The sequence below is a fragment of the Pomacea canaliculata genome, linkage group LG13 (assembly GCF_003073045.1).
Source record: "Pomacea canaliculata isolate SZHN2017 linkage group LG13, ASM307304v1, whole genome shotgun sequence".
Classification (NCBI taxonomy): Eukaryota; Metazoa; Mollusca; class Gastropoda; order Architaenioglossa; family Ampullariidae; genus Pomacea; species Pomacea canaliculata.
This window is the reverse complement of record NC_037602.1, coordinates 10,332,242-10,353,054: the sequence shown is the minus strand read 5'-3', so window position 1 is coordinate 10,353,054 and position 20,813 is coordinate 10,332,242. Positions and strand designations below refer to the sequence as shown.

Sequence of the window (20,813 nt, the reverse complement as noted above, 5' to 3'; positions counted from 1 at the left end):
GTGGACTGTTGTCTGTCTGCCAAGACCAACGCTTATCATATTGCGAAGTGTTTCGCTGTTAGTCTCGGCGAGTCTAAACAAAGAATATAAATAAACCGGAAATTTTATAGTCTCATGCCTCGTTTTAGTAGTTAACTGGAAAAGAAATGTCCGCCAGCAGTCCAGTAATGCAAGTTCATGATCTGAGGGCGCATTTGAAGTGACCAGCGGGGAAGAAGGGACTCATTTTCTTGAACGTCATTAGTTAAACAGTCACAACAGTATGAAGGTACAACGACCTCCCTATACTGCACTCCAACAGGTACAAACGGGGCGACACACAGGATGGGGAGGGGGAGAGGAGGAGTGGAGATGGTAGTCAGGCGTGGGCATTTGTTGCTGGGCAAAACAATGTCAATTAGTGAGTTCATGATGCTGCGCTGTATATAGTCACCGTCCTCATGTAAATACTACTTACATGCTACAGGACAGGGCTAAGGGAAACACGTTGTTATTCTACGTGTCACAATAATGCTGACATAGAAATACATATAGAGTGGGAAGAGGACGGAGGAGAGGGCATCCAATATCTGGTGGCGGGTGATCAAATGTCGTCGACATGCGTGTTACAGACAATAGATTCCCATGCCATTTGTCACATCTTTCACGTCTGTCACATCTGTCACCAGTCTGTGGCCATGGAGTATTCTTGTCGTCGTTCAAAAGAGACAAATAATAACAACGAAATTAGGCATCGAACACACGTTCATCTGTCTAATTTTACGAAACAGTGAATATACAATATGGTCGTGCTCACGCACACACACACACGCGCGAACATCAGAGGTACAAAGCTAATTAAAATGTGTATAATGTGATATAATTTTCAATAATTATAGTTTTTCTTGCTCTAATCTCGTTAAAAATAATATAGAAAAGAAGAAGAGTGGCACAGACACAAAATTAAATCCAGGAATATATGAAATCGCTTATAGATGCACTGATCAACATTACACAAAAAGTTTGAGTCAGTTTAACAGGAACAGACGAAAATCGACGGAAAGAAATCTTATATTCTCTAACCATTTAGGATAGACAGCAACTTCTAAGATGTTAAGGGAAGATTTTTGTTATTTAAAAGCTACTGACAAATCGTTTGTAGTGTGTTGAAGGAAAGAACGCGTAGAAATATCTCAAGCCTGAGTGATGAGGTTGTGACGGCACACACATTAAACTAAGTTTTTCCAGTCTTTTCTTGTTTTCTGTTTACGAAACCAAAGGACGTGTGATGAGTGTGACACCTGGCACCAGCCGGGACCGCTGTGATCTTTGTGGAGTGAGAGTGGGTAAAATTTTCACCTGGTGGAGGCCAGTAACCAGCAGCATTTTAGGCTCCACTAGAAAGGACGAACTAAAGAAGAAACAAAATCGGAGCCTCTAATTAAAGAGCCTCTAATATCTGGCGGCTTTTGAAGTCGGTGATTAAATATCGTTCATTATGAAAGCTACAGGCAATAGCGGTCTGTCACCAGTTTATGGCTATGACGTGATCGTGATTGATAAATGGGCTTCCAACATCCGTCCTCTCTGAGTTTACGAAAAAGAAAAAAACACACACACACAGATAAAGAACAATCCAAATCTGTGAGAAAAAAATGGTTATATTTGCAGAAAAGACGGTATACACCGACGGCTAGCTCAGAACTAAACCCTAACTTTAGAAAAAAAAGCTCAAACTTCCATGTGAAAGTTATTATTAATCTTTCATACCATTACGACAGAGGAGAATACACTAAAGAGGTCTTCTTCTTTGATTGATGGCACAGAACGATTGACTCTCACTTGGTGCAAACAACGCATTGCAGGATGTTGTTGTTCTGGTAAGGAGGACAGGGTAGACTGCCACAGATGCTGGCCACCACGTACAGCAGCCTGCCGTTCTCGTTAGCATTGGAGGCGATGCGGCCTTCTAGTTTGCTGTCCACGCAGATGAACTCCGTTGACCCGCCGTGTCCGTCGTACCCACTCATAGAGTAAACCCGTGTACTCGGAGCTCCACCCAGACGGACACTTGTTTGTGCCGGTACATGATGCTGTTGGCTATACGGTCTGTGACGAAGCACACGGCACACAGAGCATCCTGGTCGTTCTCTGGCCGGTTCGTCACTTCGTATTCGGTGCCGTACACGGAGGAGACGTAGGCAGGTCTTGATATGTTAGTGGGTACGGGATTGGGTGGTAGACACAGGTAGTTGGCTCCAGATCCGGGATGGGCGTAAAAACTTCCGCCCATATAACCTTTTGGATTACAGAATATTTACACGTTACTGTGACATTGTCGTAAGTTTATATCCTATGGTCTTGTAGACAACAGTTCATCAAAACTAAGATTTGATCATTGTTTTACATACTCTTTGTCTGCGGAGAGCGTGGAAGTTACAACTTTAAAAAAGCCAATGCAGCGAAATGCAACATTTGCAACATAATTTGCACCCACACTTTATATCTTTATGAAGTAAACGATTTTTTAGGAATCATTTAAAGTGATGTATGTCTTCTCAGATTATGAGCATTTAGCGTTTGTCAGAGCAGTAATTGCATCTACAAGGGTCTGCTATAGTGATAGATAATAATTATAAGAGCAATTATTTTTCTCAGTCTCATACAGTCTAATGCCTCGAGGGAGATGGATACACATGAAAACAAGTTACACAACAAACTCAGACATGATAACTGTTCACGTAAAGATGCACAAACAGCGGCCTACACGGTTAAAACTAAATGAAAAACTAATTATACTAGGCTGGAGTGATTTTATTAAAACTTTTTGCTGACTTATTAGCTCGTATCTGAGCATCTTATTTGAGATATGTAAATACTGCTCCTGATAAGAACCTTAACAATGATATTAAAAAGTTATGTTACTGAGAATGAAAATCTCAAATCTATCTACCTATTCATAAACATACTAATACTGTCCAGTATCGTTGCAATATCATATTTAATTCGTGTACCAAAAGCATTATGCGTTGCTTTAAATAAAAAAATGATATAAAACATTGTTATAACACATGACTTTGAGCTGAAAATTTCTGTAGCAAGAAAAATAACTTCTGTATAAACATTTTGTGAAACTACTACGACTTCTCTATGTTAAAAGTTTTTCAGAAAGAAACATTTTTAATTTTTTTCATCGGTGCAACGTTTCTTTACCTGAATACACCGTAGCTCCTGCAGAAGCACACCCCTTGCTTCCCCAACGTGTGTAAAGGGTACCTGGATTAAAAACAGGTTTTAAAGGTAAGCAGCATGTTTGTCTTTTATACCTGCGAATTAGTGAATCCAGTAAATTAAAGTTGAGGGAAATACAAGTGAACGTGAAATACAAAACGTAAAACTGAAAAGCTTGCCTTTATTCTAAATATTTATCCATATCTTTTGAAACATAAATAGGTCATGGGACCTGGCCTCACGAATGTTTGCCTACTCTTTTAAAGCGTTTTTAGTACTTGCGGTATCTAACACTTCCCCCTTCATCACTCAAACAGACCGGGGTTACCTTTACCATTTTGTTTGTGTTTGTTGTCAGAAACAATTGAAACTACAGTTTGACACCATAGATCACAACTTTTGTTCAGAGAGAATGTTCACATTAGCTTTCCTGACTGAAATTCGTCCGTGCTTGTAAGTGCATCGTTAAGTGCATGTGACTAAGTAGACTACCTGGATGCACCTTCTACTTCCCCCTGCCGCAGTCAAAGCTGGAAGAAAGCGAGGCGCACACAAGGATGCTGAGGACAGTGTCATGGCTGGCCTCGGGTACTGAATCAGTGGATGACGATACCAGATACAGACATGGACCTGCTTGTACTTATATAGTCAATTTTCTGAAGACAGAGGACAATGAAAATAACATCTGTCGTCTCGTATCACAGTTATCAATTATTTTACAAGAAACACATCCCTCTGCTGTTTCACATCAGACCTGTTGATCATATCATTAATAAAACTTTTTGTCCTTGTGTGTATAGTGTGTGACAACAGGACCGGTTGTACCATGTGACTAAGTACACCTACCTGGATGCACCTTCTACTTACCTGCCGCAGTCAAAGCTGGAAGAAGCGAGGCGCACACAAGGATGCTGAGGACAAGTGTCATGGCTGCCGTCGGGTACTGAATCAGTGGATGACGATACAGATACAGACGTGGACCTGCTTGTACTTATATAGTCAATTTTCTGAAGACAGAGGACAATGAAAATAACATCTGTTGTCTCGTATCACAGTTATTAATTATTTTACAATAAAAGAGACACACCACTCTGCTGTTCACATCAGACCTGTTGATCAGATCATTAATAAAACGTTTTGTCCTATAGTGTGTGACAACAGACCGGTTGTACCGTCAGGCAAACACTAGGTTTGTCGCTAGGTCCAATCACTGAAGGGTAGGCGCAAAATGCCTGCTTGTTTTCTTTTTTTTTGTGGGAAAATATTATTTCATGGAATGACATTAGCAGGATATTTTTCCTTTGCCTGCAATTAGACCACCATGCTATAGTTTCTTTGTACATTTGAGAGGGCATTTTCAGTGACTAGCTAACCAGCAAGAAATACAGAGCGCAAAAGGCAGACAGTAGTGGGGCGGATGCAGGGCAGAGCGGTGTTGGTGGATGGGGAAGGGGATGGTCGGAGCGGATCCCTAGGATATATGGGACCACATGCCAGCCTCACCTCTTCTATCCTTTCAGAAGACGTTGCACACATATTGATATTTAAAAACCACTGGCAGATTGTTTGTTGTTTGTTGAATGAAAAAACGCGTAAAATATTTCGTGAGCCTGTGTTATCAGAGTAGGAGATCGCACACATGAACTATTAAATTGTTTTAGTGTTTTTGTTCTCTTTTCTTTTCTTTTTGAAGCCGAAGTACGTGTGATGAGTGCGACATCTGGGACTAGGTAGACTTTTTACCTGGTAGTCGCCAGTAAACCATGATCAGAAGCTTTTTATGCTTCGCTTTTTTTCATTCAACACTCAACAGTCACAACAATATGAAGGTTCAACGACCTCCCTATACTACACTCCAACAGGTACAAACAGGGCGACACATAGGACGGGGAGGGAAAGAGGAGGAATGATGGTAGTCAGGCGTGGGCATAACATGTTGGGGTTAGCTTTAGACGTAGGTTACATAACAGACGTGAGACAACGTGATAACTATTCATAAAAAGATGTACAAACATACATCGGCCTACATGGTACTTAACAAAAAATGAATGATGTCAAATTAATGTCTGAATGCGTATGTATGACGTCAACAAGTTTTGACGTCAGAGATCGGAGAGTAGCGGCCTTGTCGGTGTGAAGCTCGCAACAGACGACCGGTCGAAAAACACTTGTGAGTAACAAAAGAATAATACTCTTATTTTGCTGTCCGTAGGGTAAGGTGAAAGTGTTAAAAGTACAGAAGAAGAGAACGTTTTGTGAAGTCAGTGAAAGTGGAGTTTCATAGTTGTATGACAATCCTTCTTGAAAAAGAAAAAAAATTCAGTGAACGCCTGCGGTGAAGAGATTTATTTTGTGTGACGTTGCTCTTGGTTAGATTTTGTTAGAATGATCAATGGCTTTACTAAGTATTTGTATTTACTCTGTGTAAAAGAAAATTCCTAAAAATTAAGTCGATTTTGCAAATTCCCCCTCATGCAACTGTATATCTTTCTTCTATGTAACTATTTCAAGCAGAATTTTGAGTCTACTCATAAAGTTGAATGAGTTATTTTGGATTCTTTCCATGGCAACTGATGCCTTCACAAGTACAGTCAAACTAATGCTTCAACTCCCATTCAACTGACCATCACCACTCCTCCTCTCCCCATCCTATGTGTCGCCCTGTTTGCACCTGGTGGAGTGCAGTATAGGGAGGTCGTTGAACCTTCATATTGTTGTGATTGTTCAGTGTTGAATGAAAAAAAGCGATGCATAAAGAGATGCTGATCATGGTTTACTGGCGACTACCAGGTAACAAGCCTACCTAGTTCCAGGTGTCGCACTCATCACACGTACTTCGGCCTCCACGATTCCTTATGCACAGTAAGCACAAAACTAGAGGTCGTCAAATCTTAATGTCACAGATGTACACAGCACTAAGGTCGGTGTTGTTATCACTGACCTCAGCTTCAGTGTTTCCTATGAATATGTGTGCAACGTCTTCTCACTTATGATAGAAGAGAGAAAAGTGAGGCTGGCATGTGGTCCCATATATCCGAGGGATCCGCTCCGACCAGCCCCTTCCCAAACCACCAACACCGCTCTACACTACACCCGCCCCTCTACTGTCTCCCTTTGTGATTTGTATAAAGCTAGCTAGTTAGCTGGTCACTGAAAATGCCCTCTCAGATGTACAAAGAAACTATAGCATGGTGGTCTAATTACCAGCAAAGGAAAAATATCCTGCTAATGTCATTCCATGAAAATAATATTTTTCCCGCACAAAAAAGAAAACAAAGCAGGTCATTTTTGCTCCCTACCTCTCAATGATTGGGACCTAGGCGACAACCTAGTTTGCCTGACGGTACAACCGGTCCTGTTGTCACACACTATACACACAAGGACAAAAAGTTTTATTAATGATATGATCAACAGGTCTGATGTGAAACAGCAGAGGGATGTGTTTCTTGTAAAATAATTGATAACTGTGATACGAGACGACAGATGTTATTTTCATTGTCCTCGCTGTCTTCAGAAAATTGACTATATTGTACAAGCAGGTCCATGTCTGTATCTGTATCGTCATCCACTGATTCAGTACCAGACGGCAGCCATGACACTTGTCCTCAGCATCCTTGTGTGCGCCTCGCTTCTTCCAGCTTTGACTGCGGCAGGTAAGTAGAAGGTGCATCCAGGTAGGTGTACTTAGTCACATGGCACTTAACGATGCACTTACAAGCACGGGACGAATTTCAGTCAGGAAAGCTAATGTGAACATTTCTCTCTGAACAAAAGTTGTGATCTATGGTGTCAAACTGTAGTTTCTCAATTGTTTCTGACAAACAAACAAACAAAATCGTAAAGGTAACCCCGGTCTGTTTGAGTGATGAAGGGGGAAGTGTTAGATACCGCAAGTACTAAAAACGCTTTAAAAGAGTAGGCAAACATTCTCTTTGCTTAAAAACTACTAGTGATGCCAGGTCCCATGACCTATATATGTTTCAAAACATATGGATAAATATTTAGAATAAAGGCAAGCTTTTCAATTTTACATTTTGTATTTCACGTTCACTTGTATTTCCCTCAACTTTAATTTACTGGATTCACTAATTCGCAGGTAGAAAAGACAATCATGCTGCTTACATTTAAAACCTGTTTTTAATGCAGGTACCGTTTACACACGTTGGGGAAGCAAGGGGTGTGCTTCTGCAGGAGCTACGGTGTATTCAGGTAAAGAAGCGTTGCATCCATGGAACAAAATAAAAATGTTTCTTTCTCAAAAACTTTTAACATTGAGAAGTCGTAGTAGTCTGACAAAATGTTTATACAGAAGTAATATCGGTTATTTTTCTTGCTACAGAAATGTTCAGTTCAAAGTCATGTGCTATAACAATGTTTTATATCATTTTTTATTTAAATCAACGCATAATGCTTTTTTACAAGAATTAAATATGATATTGCAACGATACTGGACATATTAGTCAGGGCTTCTGCTAAGGCTAAATTCTTTGGGGTCCCAGGGACCCCTTCTTCAGATTTCTAAGGGGTCCCAGGCTAACTCTAAGGGGCCCTTTACAGTTTACAATGTGAAAAAACCAACTCAACAAACCAACACATTTTGTTGAACTGCCTTTCAGGCACACAAAGCACTGTAATGTCTAGTCAGAAACGGCGAGATTTCTGTGCCATGAAGTCTGTGCGAGCATCTGTGATGAGCTTATGCTCAGTGTACTTGAGGTGCTCACTTTCTTTCCGTTTCTGAGACGATGATTTTAAAACCATGCTGTCCATGGTGGAACTCTTCCCGGTAAGAAATAAAAAAACTTGGTGCAAGGGAAGGAACTCTCACCTTGTAGCAGACGACAACAATAGATTGGGCTACGACGTCAGACACTACACTTACCCAATTTTGTATCTGTTCTTGGCACAAATTTGAAGGGGTCCCTGGAACCTCATTGACGAAAATTGAAGGGGTCCTCTGAACTTTTAATGCGTTTTGTAAGCAATTTTTTGCGTAAGCAGAAGCCCTGTATTGGTATGTTTATGAATAGGTAGATTTGAGATTTTCATTGTCAGTAACATAACTTTTTAATGTCATTGTTAAGGTTCTTATCAGGAGCAGTCTTTACATATCTCAAAAAAGATGTTCAGATATAAGCTAATAAGTCAGCAAAACGTTTTAATAAAATCACTTCAGCCTAGTGTAGTTAGTTTTTCATTTAGTTTTTACCGTGTAGGCCGCTGTTTGTTTGTGCATCTTTACATAAACAGTTATCATGTCTGAGGTTTGTTGTGTAACTTTGTTTTCATGGTGTATCCATCTCCCTCGAGGCATTAGACTGTATAGACTGGAGAAAAATAATTGCTCTTATAATTATTATCTATCACTATAAGCAGACCCTTGTAGATGCTTTACTTCTCTGACAAACGCTAAATGCCTCATAAATCTTGAGAAAGACATACATCACTTTAAATGATTCCTAAAAAATCGTTTACTTCATAAAGATATAAAGTGTGGGTGCAAATTATGTTTGCAAATGTTGCCATTTCGCTGCATTGGCTTTTTAAGTTGTAACTTCCACGCTCTCCGCAGACAAAGTGTATGTAAAACAATGATCAAATCTTAGTTTTGATGAACTGTTGTCTACAAGACCATAGGATATAAACTTACGACAATGTCACAGTAACGTGTAAATATTCTGTAATCCAAAAGGTTATATGGGCGGAAGTTTTTACGCCCATCCCGGATCTGGAGCCAACTACCTGTGTCTACCACCCAATCCCGTACCCACTAACATATCAAGACCTGCCTACGTCTCCTCCGTGTACGGCACGGAATATGAAGTGACAAACAGGCCAGAGAACGACCAGGATGCGCTGTGTGCCGTGTGCTTCGTCACAGACCGTATAGCCAACATCATGATACCCGGCACAAACAAGTGTCCGTCTGGGTGGAGCTCCGAGTACACGGGTTTACTAATGAGCGGGTACGACGGACACGGCGGGTCAACGGAGTTCATCTGTGTGGACAGCAAACTGGAAGGCCGCATCGCCTCCAATGCTAACGAGAACGGCAGGCTGCTGTACGTGGTGGCCAGCATCTGTGGCAGTCTACCCTGTCCTCCTTACCAGAACAACAACATCCTGCAATGCGTTGTTTGCACCAAGTGAGAGTCAATCGTTCTGTGCCATCAATCAAAGAAGAAGACCTCTTTAGTGTATTCTCCTCTGTCGTAATGGTATGAAAGATTAATAATAACTTTCACATGAAAGTTTGAGCTTTTTTTTCTAAAGTTAGGGTTTAGTTCTGAGCTAGCCGTCGGTGTATACCGTCTTTTATATAACCAACTTTCACCTGGAAGCTTAAGCTTTTTTTGTAAAGTTAGGGTTTAGAAAAAGCATATACAATCTTTAGTATCCGTAGACCTGCTTCAATTGTGCTCGGAGTTATACCGTCGGTGTATACGGTCTTGTCTACAATTATAACCATTTTTTCTCACAGATTTGGATTGTTCTCTATCTGTGTGTGTGTGTGTGTTCACAAACTCACAGAGGACGGATGTTGGAAGCCCATTTATCAATCACGATCACGTCATAGCCATAAACTGGTGACAGACCGCTATTGCCTGTAGCTTTCATAATGAACGATATTTAATCACCGACTTCAAAAGCCGCCAGATATTAGAGGCTCTTTAATTAGAGGCTCCGATTTTGTTTCTTCTTTAGTTCGTCCTTTTTAGTGCATCTTAGAAGCTGTTGCACCTTTCAATTCTATTTGAATTGTGAGAGTGATGTCCCTTATCCTAAATGGCTAGAGAATATAAGATCTCTTTCCGTCGCTTTTCGTCTGTTCCTGTTAAACTGACTCAAACTTTTTGTGTAATGTTGATCAGTGCATCTATAAGCGATTTCATATATTCCTGGATTTAATTTTGTGTCTGTGCCACTCTTCTTCTTTTCTATATCATTTTTCACGAGATTAGTGCAAGAAAAACTATAATTATTGAAAATTATATCACATTATACACATTTTAGTTAGCTTTGTCTCTCTGAAGTTCGCGTGTGTGTGTGTGCGTGAGCACGACCATTTTGTATTTTCACTTTTTCGTAAAATTAGACAGAAGAACGTGTGTTCGATGCCTAATTTGCGTTGTTATTATTGGTCTCTTTTGAACGACAACAAGAATACTTCTTGGCCACAGACTGGTGACATATGTGACAGACGTGACAGATGTGACAAATGGCATGGGAACGCTATTGTCTGTAACACGCATGTTGATGACATTTGATCACCCGCCACCAAATATTGGATGTCCTCTCTCTGTCCATTTTTTTAAAAATCTCATTCATTGTTTCGCTATATCTCCTATTCCATTCAATCGTCATCTCGTCTTTCTTCCTCCGTCCTCTTCCAACTCTATATGTATTTCTAGGTCAGCATTATTGTGACACGTAGAATAACAACATGTTTCCTTAAGTCCTGTCCTGTAGCAGGTAAGTAGTCCACCAGCCTCTTCCTCGTCCACCAACACTCTCTACTGCCCTCGCCCCTCTACTGTCTCTACTGCATCCTCTACTTCCCTCTTGTTAGCTGAAAATTCCCCCTAAAATGTACAAAGAAACTAGCATGGTGGTCAAATTGCAAGCAGAGGAAAATTGTCCTGCTGATGTCATTCCATTAAAATTTATAATTTTTCCTAACATTATTCATCTTAAAAAATAACAGCAGGCAGTTTTTGCACCACCGTCCCCCGTGATTGCGCCCAATGCGATCTCAAAGTTTGGGTAACGGTACAACTGGTCCTGTTGTCACACACCATACACAAGGACAAAACCTTTTATTGATGATACGACTGATCACATGTCGGATGTGAATCGGCAGACTGATTTTTCTTGCTTTCACTGGAAAATAATAATTACCCGTGATGCGAAACGACAGATGTTGTTTTAATTGTGCTCTGTCTTTAGACAGTTGACTATATAAGTACAGGCAGCTCCACGTCTGTATCTGTATCGTCATCCACTGATTCAGTACCTGACGGCAGCCATGACACTTGTCCTCAGCATCCTTGTGTGCGCCTCGCTTCTGCCAGCTTTCACTGCGGCAGGTAAGTAGAAAGTGCACCCAGGTATACGTGCTTAGTTACACAGCACTTATATGGAAAGCTAATATGAGCATTTCTCTATCAACAGAAACTATTATCTAGGGCAGGTGTGGACAATTATTTTTCCCAACGGGCCGCATGAGAAATTGGGATGGTTTTAGAGGGCCGGACTAATATAATCTTAACTCAGTTTTACCCAATACTGTATATATAGTATATATACGGGGCGCGGCCGGTCAGAGACAGGAGGCGGGCCGGCCTTGCCCAGGTCTGGTCTATAGAATGCTAGACTGCAAGCAATGATACAATTGTGGACTAATCAAGCATTTCTCACAAAAATAGGTTGCAATATTGTGTTATTATTGTTGTTTGCTCCACTTCTTTGGGGCAATGGCCCTCAAATCTCAAATAACCTATCCACAAATCAATCAATTAATAAATCAATCGATTAAATACAAAACTAGCGATACGCATAAAATACTAGAATATCTAGTGAATGTGTAATGTTGCACAGTGCAGTATGTTTGTTGGATACTTCTATTCTGAGAAGCAAACATCACGTGTTCATATTGTGGTTTCCTTTTTCTCCATGTTGCGTCATTTAAGAAAGCTTTCAGCGCTGAGTTGTTTTAAAGTTAAATCATATTGCTTCACACTTTCCTGTCAAACAATTTTTTTCTTTAATTTCAAAAAAGTGTCGGATATGACAAGGAGAAGAGAATTGCATGTTCGCGCACTCGGTCTAGCGCAAACCAACATTTAACAAGAAAGATGGGGGGAAAAATCTCGGAAGCTATTAAAATGCAAACGTACCACATTTGTGTGCCTCAAGTACATGCCACTTTGAGATCACTCACAGTTCTCTATGGTGACAAGGGAGACTGAGTCTGTTTAGAGTTGTCCTCCCCTTGCGCTTTAACGAATCAATAATTTGGAAAAGACATAATCAAGGGCGCTATCCAACAATTCACAAGCTCTTGCTTGCTAATCTGTCTCCACACCCCCTCTTTATCTAACGGTCCAGCTTCACCATGGCTCATTTCGCTTGCAGACGTGAAGGATAATTGCGAACATGGTGTCGTCGTCCACTCTTTTGTTGAGAAACACAGAAATACAGCCGGCGTTTGCATCTGGGACAGAGCAGAAACATGATGTTGGTTTGAACTGAGCCGACGAGCCAGGGGGATGGGGAAGCTGAAGCTGGATACAGCGATGAGGTTCTTGCAATAATGCCAGAACAAATGAACGTGAACACGGGACAGACTGTCACTTCGGGCATAAAGAGTCTCAGAGACAATGTTGCTGGGTGGGAAATGTGTCTTTTACACAATGGCATTTTTCTCTTTCGTTTAATGCGATATTCTACACAAAATAAACCATAAAGGTAGTTATTGTGCACACCTTGGTGTTCATGCTGCATAATCAGGAAGAAAAGCTTAATAAGCTGTGACTAGGTTACATAAGCTGTAACTAAAAGGGTGGAAAGTTTTGACAAATGAATTAATTGATGCAGCGTTAAGATTTCATGGGAGTAAGTGACTAAAGTGAGTAATTCAAATAAAAGGAGTCCGTGTGTCTGAAAAGAAATATAGAAACAGTGAGTACAGGAATATGAATTATATGAACATGCTTAGTAGTCAAGACAAGAATCCTAGAGACTGTAGATTAGATTTTCTCGAGATTTTGTTGTATTCAAAAGTACTGAGCAGTGGGATAATATAAAATATAATAATAAATAATATAAAGAAATAAAGAATGAACACAGAAAGCAAAGTTTTATTTGTAAGGTTCTACTTTCAAACTTGTAAAAAAAACTTGGCGAAACAAGATTCGTAGGCGCAGGGAAACGATTCAAGGGAAGCAACCTCATTTAAGCGCTGAAGACGTACAGAGTGCTCTCAATATTCGAGTGCGTTGAGATTCCTAAGAGAGCCCTACATATTTAAAAAGTGTTGACTATCTCGATTACGTCTCATAGATGTTTATTCCTTGTTACTCTCTGAGGAGCACAGGCCGCAGTCACCATAGATATACTTTCGATTGCATGAGTTTGTCCCAACATTGAATATCGTTTCTTTTGTCTTTGATACTTTCAAGTTAAGGAAATGCTTGTTGTCTCAGTGTACAACGTCAAAAAAAGATCACAATAAAACAATAATGATTCCTGTCATCAAGAAATGGCGTTGATGTACTCATAGAGGCAACACTTATAACACACAACTCACAGATTGAATTCTCTGAAAGCTGGCCTGAGAGATATCGTAGTGAACGAGAAAAAATGCAGAAGAAATCAAGTTTATCATTTATAGCCTCCCTTTTGTCTCATAAAAAATAATACCAGACATTTCGACCATTTGCCAGCTCGACCACCTGCAGAGGAGAGGGGGGATGGATTGGTGTTTTACGCCATGTAAGCAGCTGAGGTTATATTACGGCAAGGCAGCCAGCCTTGTAAACAGAAAGAACAGCGTGCCGGAGACGAGAATGAACTCAGGGCAGCCAACTTTCACTGTATTGGTGACAGGCGCTAACCTTTCGCCATCGGACAGCTCCACCACCGGCAGAGACTTTCACACTAATATGTGAAGTATCTGTAAGGTGACTTCCAAATGAAGACTCCATTATTGATCATTAATGTGGCAAATCAATCTTTTGTACATATATTCATTTCTTTTGTGTGCGTGTCGACAGCAAAAAGACGAAAGGAGGGAAATAGAATGTTTGTAAATGTGTTGGTGTGCTCAAAATCTACAAAAAAGCAATAAGAAAGTAAATCTAAAAGTAAATCTAAAGTAAATGTACGTGTGAATAAGTTCATTCTGTTGTTCAGATACAGGTATTCAAACATTAACACGCTCGAGTTTACTTTATGTTTATACTTGGAAACACTAAGTACGCTTGCCAGGTTCTCAAAGATTCCAGTCGTAACGATTTAAATATATAGGTTAATACATTATTCAGTATGTAATAACAGGGCTTATTCCAGAGCCCGATAAAGATTTTTTTCATATCATTTTCTTATTTATTAGCAATGCTTATAGTGTTGTTTCATGCATGTAAGAATTCTTTTGGTGTAGATAGAAACACACACGAACACCCCACCACACCCCACCCACTCCACACACACACCCAAGAATACGGGCACGAAATACACACACGCGCGCGCACACAACACACAATATGCACGCACGCACATGCACTCACCCGCGCACTGTAAAAAGGCTCACTATGGAAATGCAAGACTTGGCTGCAGTGAAGACGATGGAACTGGGAAACACGCTGTGGCCGCCATCCTCAAATAGAAAAGAAAAGACGAGAGAGGAGGAATAGCGAGGGACGTGACTGGTGCGAAGAGAGTGATTGGAATAAGATATCTTGACCAGTACGATCCGCTGGGCTGATCCATTATTATTTCTCTCAGCCTGACCCGCGTTGCAATGAAATGAGGCGATGAGCATTCGGAGACCGCGAAGGGCGGGCAGAGGTGGCCTTAGTGACAGTTCGGATCTCTCCACATCGCCTCTGTCTGCGTGAGCGAAAAAAACGATGTTGGAGAACTTGCTTAGCCTTTGACACAAACATCCCATAGGTGAGCTCTGAGGCAGACATTTGTCTCACACACTGTGAAATGTTACTTTGGAAAAAAAAATTAAATAAACGAAAAAATATAAGGGAAAATACGAAAATTTAGGAGATTGATGAGTTTCAGAAATAAAGTTTAAAAAAAAAACTACTGGAATGGGAAAGTTCGAGCACAGTAATAGCGATAGACTAACAAGAAATATTGAGGCACGATGGAGACAACAGCCAAACCTTATAACACAACACAGGCAGGCTGGAGACAAAGACAAACATTAAAAGCACGATCATGCAAGAAAAAGACAACAACCCAAAATTTAAACACGAGCCAGGAAGGAAAGGGGAGACATGTGGGGAGGAGAGGAGTAGTCTCATAGCCTGACTTGTAGGGGCAAGTGAGCTGTAAGTGGTTTACTGTGTCCAGGAGTTTGCTGGTGTGTTAACCTTTTTTGATAAATCAGGTCTGATGGGCAGTCACTGATAATCAGGTGTTCATGTCTGGTGGGTAGTCACCCAATTGAAAGGACAGCCAAAGAGGCATTCGCATTTTTACTAAGTGAAAAGTATCATGAAGATTTTCTTTCATGGAGCATATTTTGCTATAATTTTTTTCCCTTCCGTTTCGCTCCTCTTTTTCTAACGTTCTCATCAGTTTCTTTTTACTGGTGAAAACATGAACAAATTTTTTTTAATTTCTTATCACTGTCTTTCCTTCCTTGATTCCGAATCTTGTGGCTAGATTTACGTATTGCAGGACGCATTTTAATAAAATATTTCCTTTTTTTACTTCCAAACTATCTTCCTCTTGTCTCATTTCATCTCTCCTTTATAGTTTTCTGGCCTGTTTTTATTTTCTGTAAAAAATCTTTCTTCCTGTATTCCTTCCGACTATCACTTCTTCCCACCCCTTTGCTTACTAAGCGTTTCAAGCTGATATTGTTTTTCACATTTACAAAAGCAGAAGACTTTTTAAGTGATGCCCAACCTCCCACCTCTCATCCTGTATTTGCCTCACAAAGACTGAGTATCCCCACCTCGCCCAAATGGGGCGGCATCCTGATAATTAATACATTCCTGACATAAATAGAAAGTATACTGCTAAAGAAAATGGTCTTTTAAAAGAATGGCATATTTTGTGGGTTACCATTGTCTTTAATTCAGCACACACACGGCAATCTACCTGAAAAGTCGAGTGTGAGTCCCTATCTGCTCTGTGTAACATAGGTCTGACCTACTGACTTGCGCTAACCACCAGCAGCCAATCACAAAACAACAAACTTCGCTGTGGACACTTGAAATCTTCTGGTGTCCTAGGGTAACGCAAAGGGACATTGAAGGATGAGTTATTCGCGCTTGATTTCAGAAACAAGAGACCGTGAAAAAAAGATGTCTTCGATGGACCCTCCCTTCCCTTTAAAGCCCTTATGTTTCACAGTTTCACCTGGAACAGCAACAACAACAGAAATGAGTTGCCTACAAGCATCACCATGCACAAAACTGTTTGTAGAAGCAAATTTAGAAACGATTTTAAGAATTGCTTTACGCCGTTTACAAGAGTTTCACGGACGCTTTCGAATCGGTTTAAGAAATATTTTTCTCGTCTAAATTTAAAACAGCTTCAAGCTGTTCAAACTGGCTAAAACAGTTTTAAAAGCCATGACCGCAATTATCACAATCAGCATGGCTTAAGATAAGAACTCCAGGCGTTGACAAGCAAACGAAAAGATCACAAAACAAACAAGAAATAAAACAAAGACGAATTGTTTCCGCTGTTTGGATTTGAACAAACTGATTATAAACAAGAATTATTTAAGAGATCGGTTTTCCCAGTCTGTCGGAAAATTTATCCTTCGGTTGAATTTTCAAGGGTGGAGACATTTGTTACACTAGTGTGTGCTGGAGGAAGCGAAATTCCGGTTTAAACACTTTATCTCATTTAAAACTAAATGTTCTTAAATTGTTCCCACGTTTTATAAAATTGTTTATACTAAATACATTCAGGACCTAAATATTCAAATAAAGGCCCAGAGTGTATGCAGACCTCTATCTTGCGGAGACCTCAGTGGGAGAGCTGGACATTTGTTAAGTAGGTGCGATTTCTCTTTATAAACATGCCGGATTTCGACCTCTGTTCAATGATGTTGTAGGTTCATGGAGTATTTCACCAGGTTTTGTGAAATAGCATCTTGTATTGAGCTGTACCCAGTCATTGGAATATCCCACTAGACTTTCGTAGGAAACTCACTGAATTCATCATTTTGTTATTTATTTGGTTTTTGGTAAGTTCTTCATTTGTTCCTTGACTGGATCCAGACGTTTTGGGGTGGAGAGAGAGCACAATGGGTAGACGCGACTGCTGACAAGGGTCCCACTCAGGCCTGCCTTGAGAAAATGGTGAGCAGGTCCTGCACAGGGCGACCAGTCTCCTCCCTGACGTTTGTCATCAGTTCTTTCCTCACATCACCGTGGAGTCAACCTTCTTCAAAGGAGCCTTTATAGGACACAGTCTTCAACTAGTGTTGTACAGGATCACATGACCCAGCTCAGTCCAGTTTACGCCGCTTGACTGTCTACGCAGGGGTGGGCAATTAATTTTCCCAAGGGGCCGGATGACAAACACTGGGATGGTTCTAGAGCGCCGGATGAGAAATGGGCTATGGTTCTAAGGGCCGGACTAAATAGTTAACTCAGTTTTACCCAATACTGTATATATAGTATATTTACTGGTGGGCGGCCAGCGGGCGGACCGGTCAGAGACAGGAGGCGGGCCGGATCCGGCCCGCGGGCCGGCGTTTGCCCAGGTCTGATCTAGGGTGTCAAACTAGTTTCTCAATTGTTCCTGACAAACAGACAAACAAAATCGTAAAAGTAACTCCGGTCTCTGTTTTCAGTGAAGATGCCACAAGTACTAATAACTTTTCTCTTTGCTAAAAAAATACTAGCAGGGCCAGGCCCTTATGTGACCTATCTGTATCAAAAGATATGGATGAGTATATATATATATAGCTTTTCAGTTTTACCTCTCTATTTCACGTTCGCTTGCGTTTCCTCCAAATTTAATTTACTGGATTCACTGCCCCTGAAGGCAATTACAAAGAAAACATAAAACTCAATAATCAATGGGTTTTTTCCCCTTACACTTAATATTGCCATTTGGAAAAAGGACAAACAAAAACTGTTTTTTACTTTTGTGAGTCAAAGTTACATACTCCCAGTCCTTTTGTAGAAACACTTGCATAAAACTGTAAGCCCAGGTAAACTCTTTGGAAGCTATTCACAATAAGATGTGGTGCAGATGGAAAATTGTTGTATTTTTTTCACCAGATTCTCTGAAAAAATTTTTATTGCTGCACTAAAATATTAGGGTAGGAAGTGCGGCAAGAGAATGTAATTTAATTTTCTGACAGTAATAAGGTGAAGTGAGTGCATGGTGAAATTTAGACACTTTCGCTTATGTTTTTGTTTTTTAAAATACTAGTTAAGAAATATTGATTATGCTAGAAAAGGCAATTTTTATTAAATATTTTTAGGTCCTATAAGAGATCATAAAACAACTTGTTAAATTTTACCCACTTAAGACCCATTTTGTACATGCCAACTCCTACATACAAACAAGAATGTGTACCTATTCAATGTTTTTGATTAATGTGATAAATAGGATTGACATGTTTCTTACTGCAGAGATTATTTTGTTACTCTTTTAATGCTAGTGCATATAGTGTGTTTTTTTAATAATGCAAACACTTTTGCTTATGGTTATATGCTTTCAAAGCTAATATAGAAATATGGGTATTTTAGAAAAGGGTAACAAGAGATTCTAAAACAACTGGTTGATTATTACCTATTTAAGGCCTGCCTTGTTTGCTTTTCCACAATGTTAACACACACATACACTCACATAAACATGTGTTTCTATTCAGACAATTGGGATAAGGTAATGTTTTGCAGACAGATGTTTGTAGAGACCTATAATACATAAGTTACACTTACTGCTGGGACACTTTTACTATCAGGACTGAAAAACTTGATCACCGCTCATAGGACAGCGGATAGCTGAGTGGTTAGAGCTCTGGCATCTAAACTGAGAGTGCGCTGGTTTAATGATTATTAGAGCAGCAAACTTCCCTCAGTCAACCAAAGTGACTTCACAGAGGGTTGGGGATGGTAAGGCAGTGAGATAGAGGAGATGGACACCGCCTTATGTAAAGCTGGCCCCAAAGAAATATGAGGTCTCACTCCTCACCCCTTCTGACCTGAAAAAGGTTAGGGGATGACCTTTAACTTTACCTTACATGGCAAAATAGTTGACTATTTTATGACACTCTGCCAGCTATATTATGAACTTCTTGATTATCCGTGTGTTTTGCTTGTCTATGTATTTCCATTTTATCTGTTCATTTGATACCTAATACTCCATATCAGCTTTTGCTCATCAAATAAAGCACCTTTGTGGAAAGTTTGTATTAACTGCTGTGCTCTTTATTGTTATTTAAAGCTATTTAGCTGTAACATAAACCCATGGCATTACTTGCAGAGGCATTGATACTAACCCATTAAGTACCCATTGTTTAGTGCTGCTTCTTGTTTCTTTCAAAATTACTTTACTATGGGCACAACCTCATAAAGTCTGTTGGTTTCAATAAATTGTCAGAGCCTAGGTGACATATAAAAAAGGTGACATGCATTTCACTATATGTGCTTTTTAATTTACCTGCAAAATGATTTCTGCAGAACGGGGATCTTCTTGCATTTTTCATTCATATACTTCTTTCTCATGTATGTTGGCCATCCTATTTAATAACAATTTCAAATGTTCAGTTTCAAAAGTTTATAGATACAATGGAGAAAATTACAATATAGCAGTCATAACATTATAAAAAGAAATTCTAATTTGTAATGTCTATGGACCAAACAATGATAATCCAAAATTCTACCGACAACTAGAAGAATGCAATGAGTTATAGATAATATTGCGATTGGGGGTCTTTGGAAAATTATTTAAAATTTCTAGGTAGACTATCATAATTATAGGCATAACAACAATATTAGAGGGTAAAAACAAGTTGATAAGATGATAACAAAGTTGGACCTATTTAATACATGGCAAAATAAATCGAGAAGTAATACGATACACTTGGTGTAGGAAAAGGCCCCTCCAAAAAAGTATATTAGACTTCTTTCTGATGTCAGACTTACTTTCAGATCTTGTTATGGATTCAAATATAAGCCCAGGATATTGAAATGACCATTCTTTGATCATTCTATGATTAAGTAACAAAGAAAAAGAAAAGAAAGGAAATTTCAACTATGGATGCTACATTTATCACACATAAAGGATAAAAGTTATCCAACAAATTAAGTTAGTAGAGAAGTTATAGAGGACTACTAAGTCCTTCCATATGAAAGGAATAATTAAGGAAATATTTCTTTTATGAAATGACAATTTGTTGTGTCCAATCCGACCTTTCTAGAAACTATGCTAAGAAAAAGCAGAGCAAAACAATAGCTTATGCAAGTGAGAAAAGAACAAAACATAAGGAAAAGGAAAAATATTAGGAAAAATAATTCCACAGTTGGAAGACAAAAGAAGGTTAAATGAAGGGAAGATAAATGAACTTGAAAAGAGCGAAGCTAAAGGTATTTATAAACATCATTATAAATTCATAAGGGAAAAGAAAATGGAAGGTGGACTGTGTTGCCCCTGTGCAAGGTGGATAGCAAAAGGAGAGAAAGTCAGTCAATATTAGATCACTTTAAATGAAGCAGGTCAGGTGGTAAAAATTATGTCTGATGGTAAAAGCGTAGGGAACGATGGATTTACTGTGATAAACCTATCACTCTCTTAAATGTGATATATAAGATTGGAGCCGCATGCATGTCAAATAGAATGAAAAAATGTTTTAGTACTTTAACCATCTTGTATTCATAAGGATCAGTCCA

At 39.6% G+C, this 20,813-nt stretch overlaps 2 protein-coding genes across 2 annotated transcripts; one reads left to right on the top strand and one right to left on the bottom strand.

The window, feature by feature from the left end:
* Positions 1-2,005: 2,005 nt before the first annotated feature.
* LOC112554408 lies at positions 2,006-4,262 on the bottom strand. The gene is made up of 3 exons (XM_025222170.1): positions 4,078-4,262; positions 3,193-3,255; positions 2,006-2,277 (listed from the first exon to the last, which is right to left on the bottom strand). The coding sequence occupies exons 1-3, from the start codon at positions 4,136-4,138 to the stop codon at positions 2,006-2,008; spliced, it is 396 nt and encodes a 131-aa protein (XP_025077955.1). The 5' UTR covers positions 4,139-4,262.
* A 1,051-nt stretch (positions 4,263-5,313) lies between these two features.
* LOC112553826 (short-chain collagen C4-like) lies at positions 5,314-9,692 on the top strand. The gene is made up of 4 exons (XM_025221289.1): positions 5,314-5,380; positions 6,725-6,863; positions 7,357-7,419; positions 8,903-9,692. The coding sequence occupies exons 2-4, from the start codon at positions 6,803-6,805 to the stop codon at positions 9,358-9,360; spliced, it is 582 nt and encodes a 193-aa protein (XP_025077074.1). The 5' UTR covers positions 5,314-5,380; positions 6,725-6,802; the 3' UTR covers positions 9,361-9,692.
* The last annotated feature ends 11,121 nt before the right edge of the window (positions 9,693-20,813 follow it).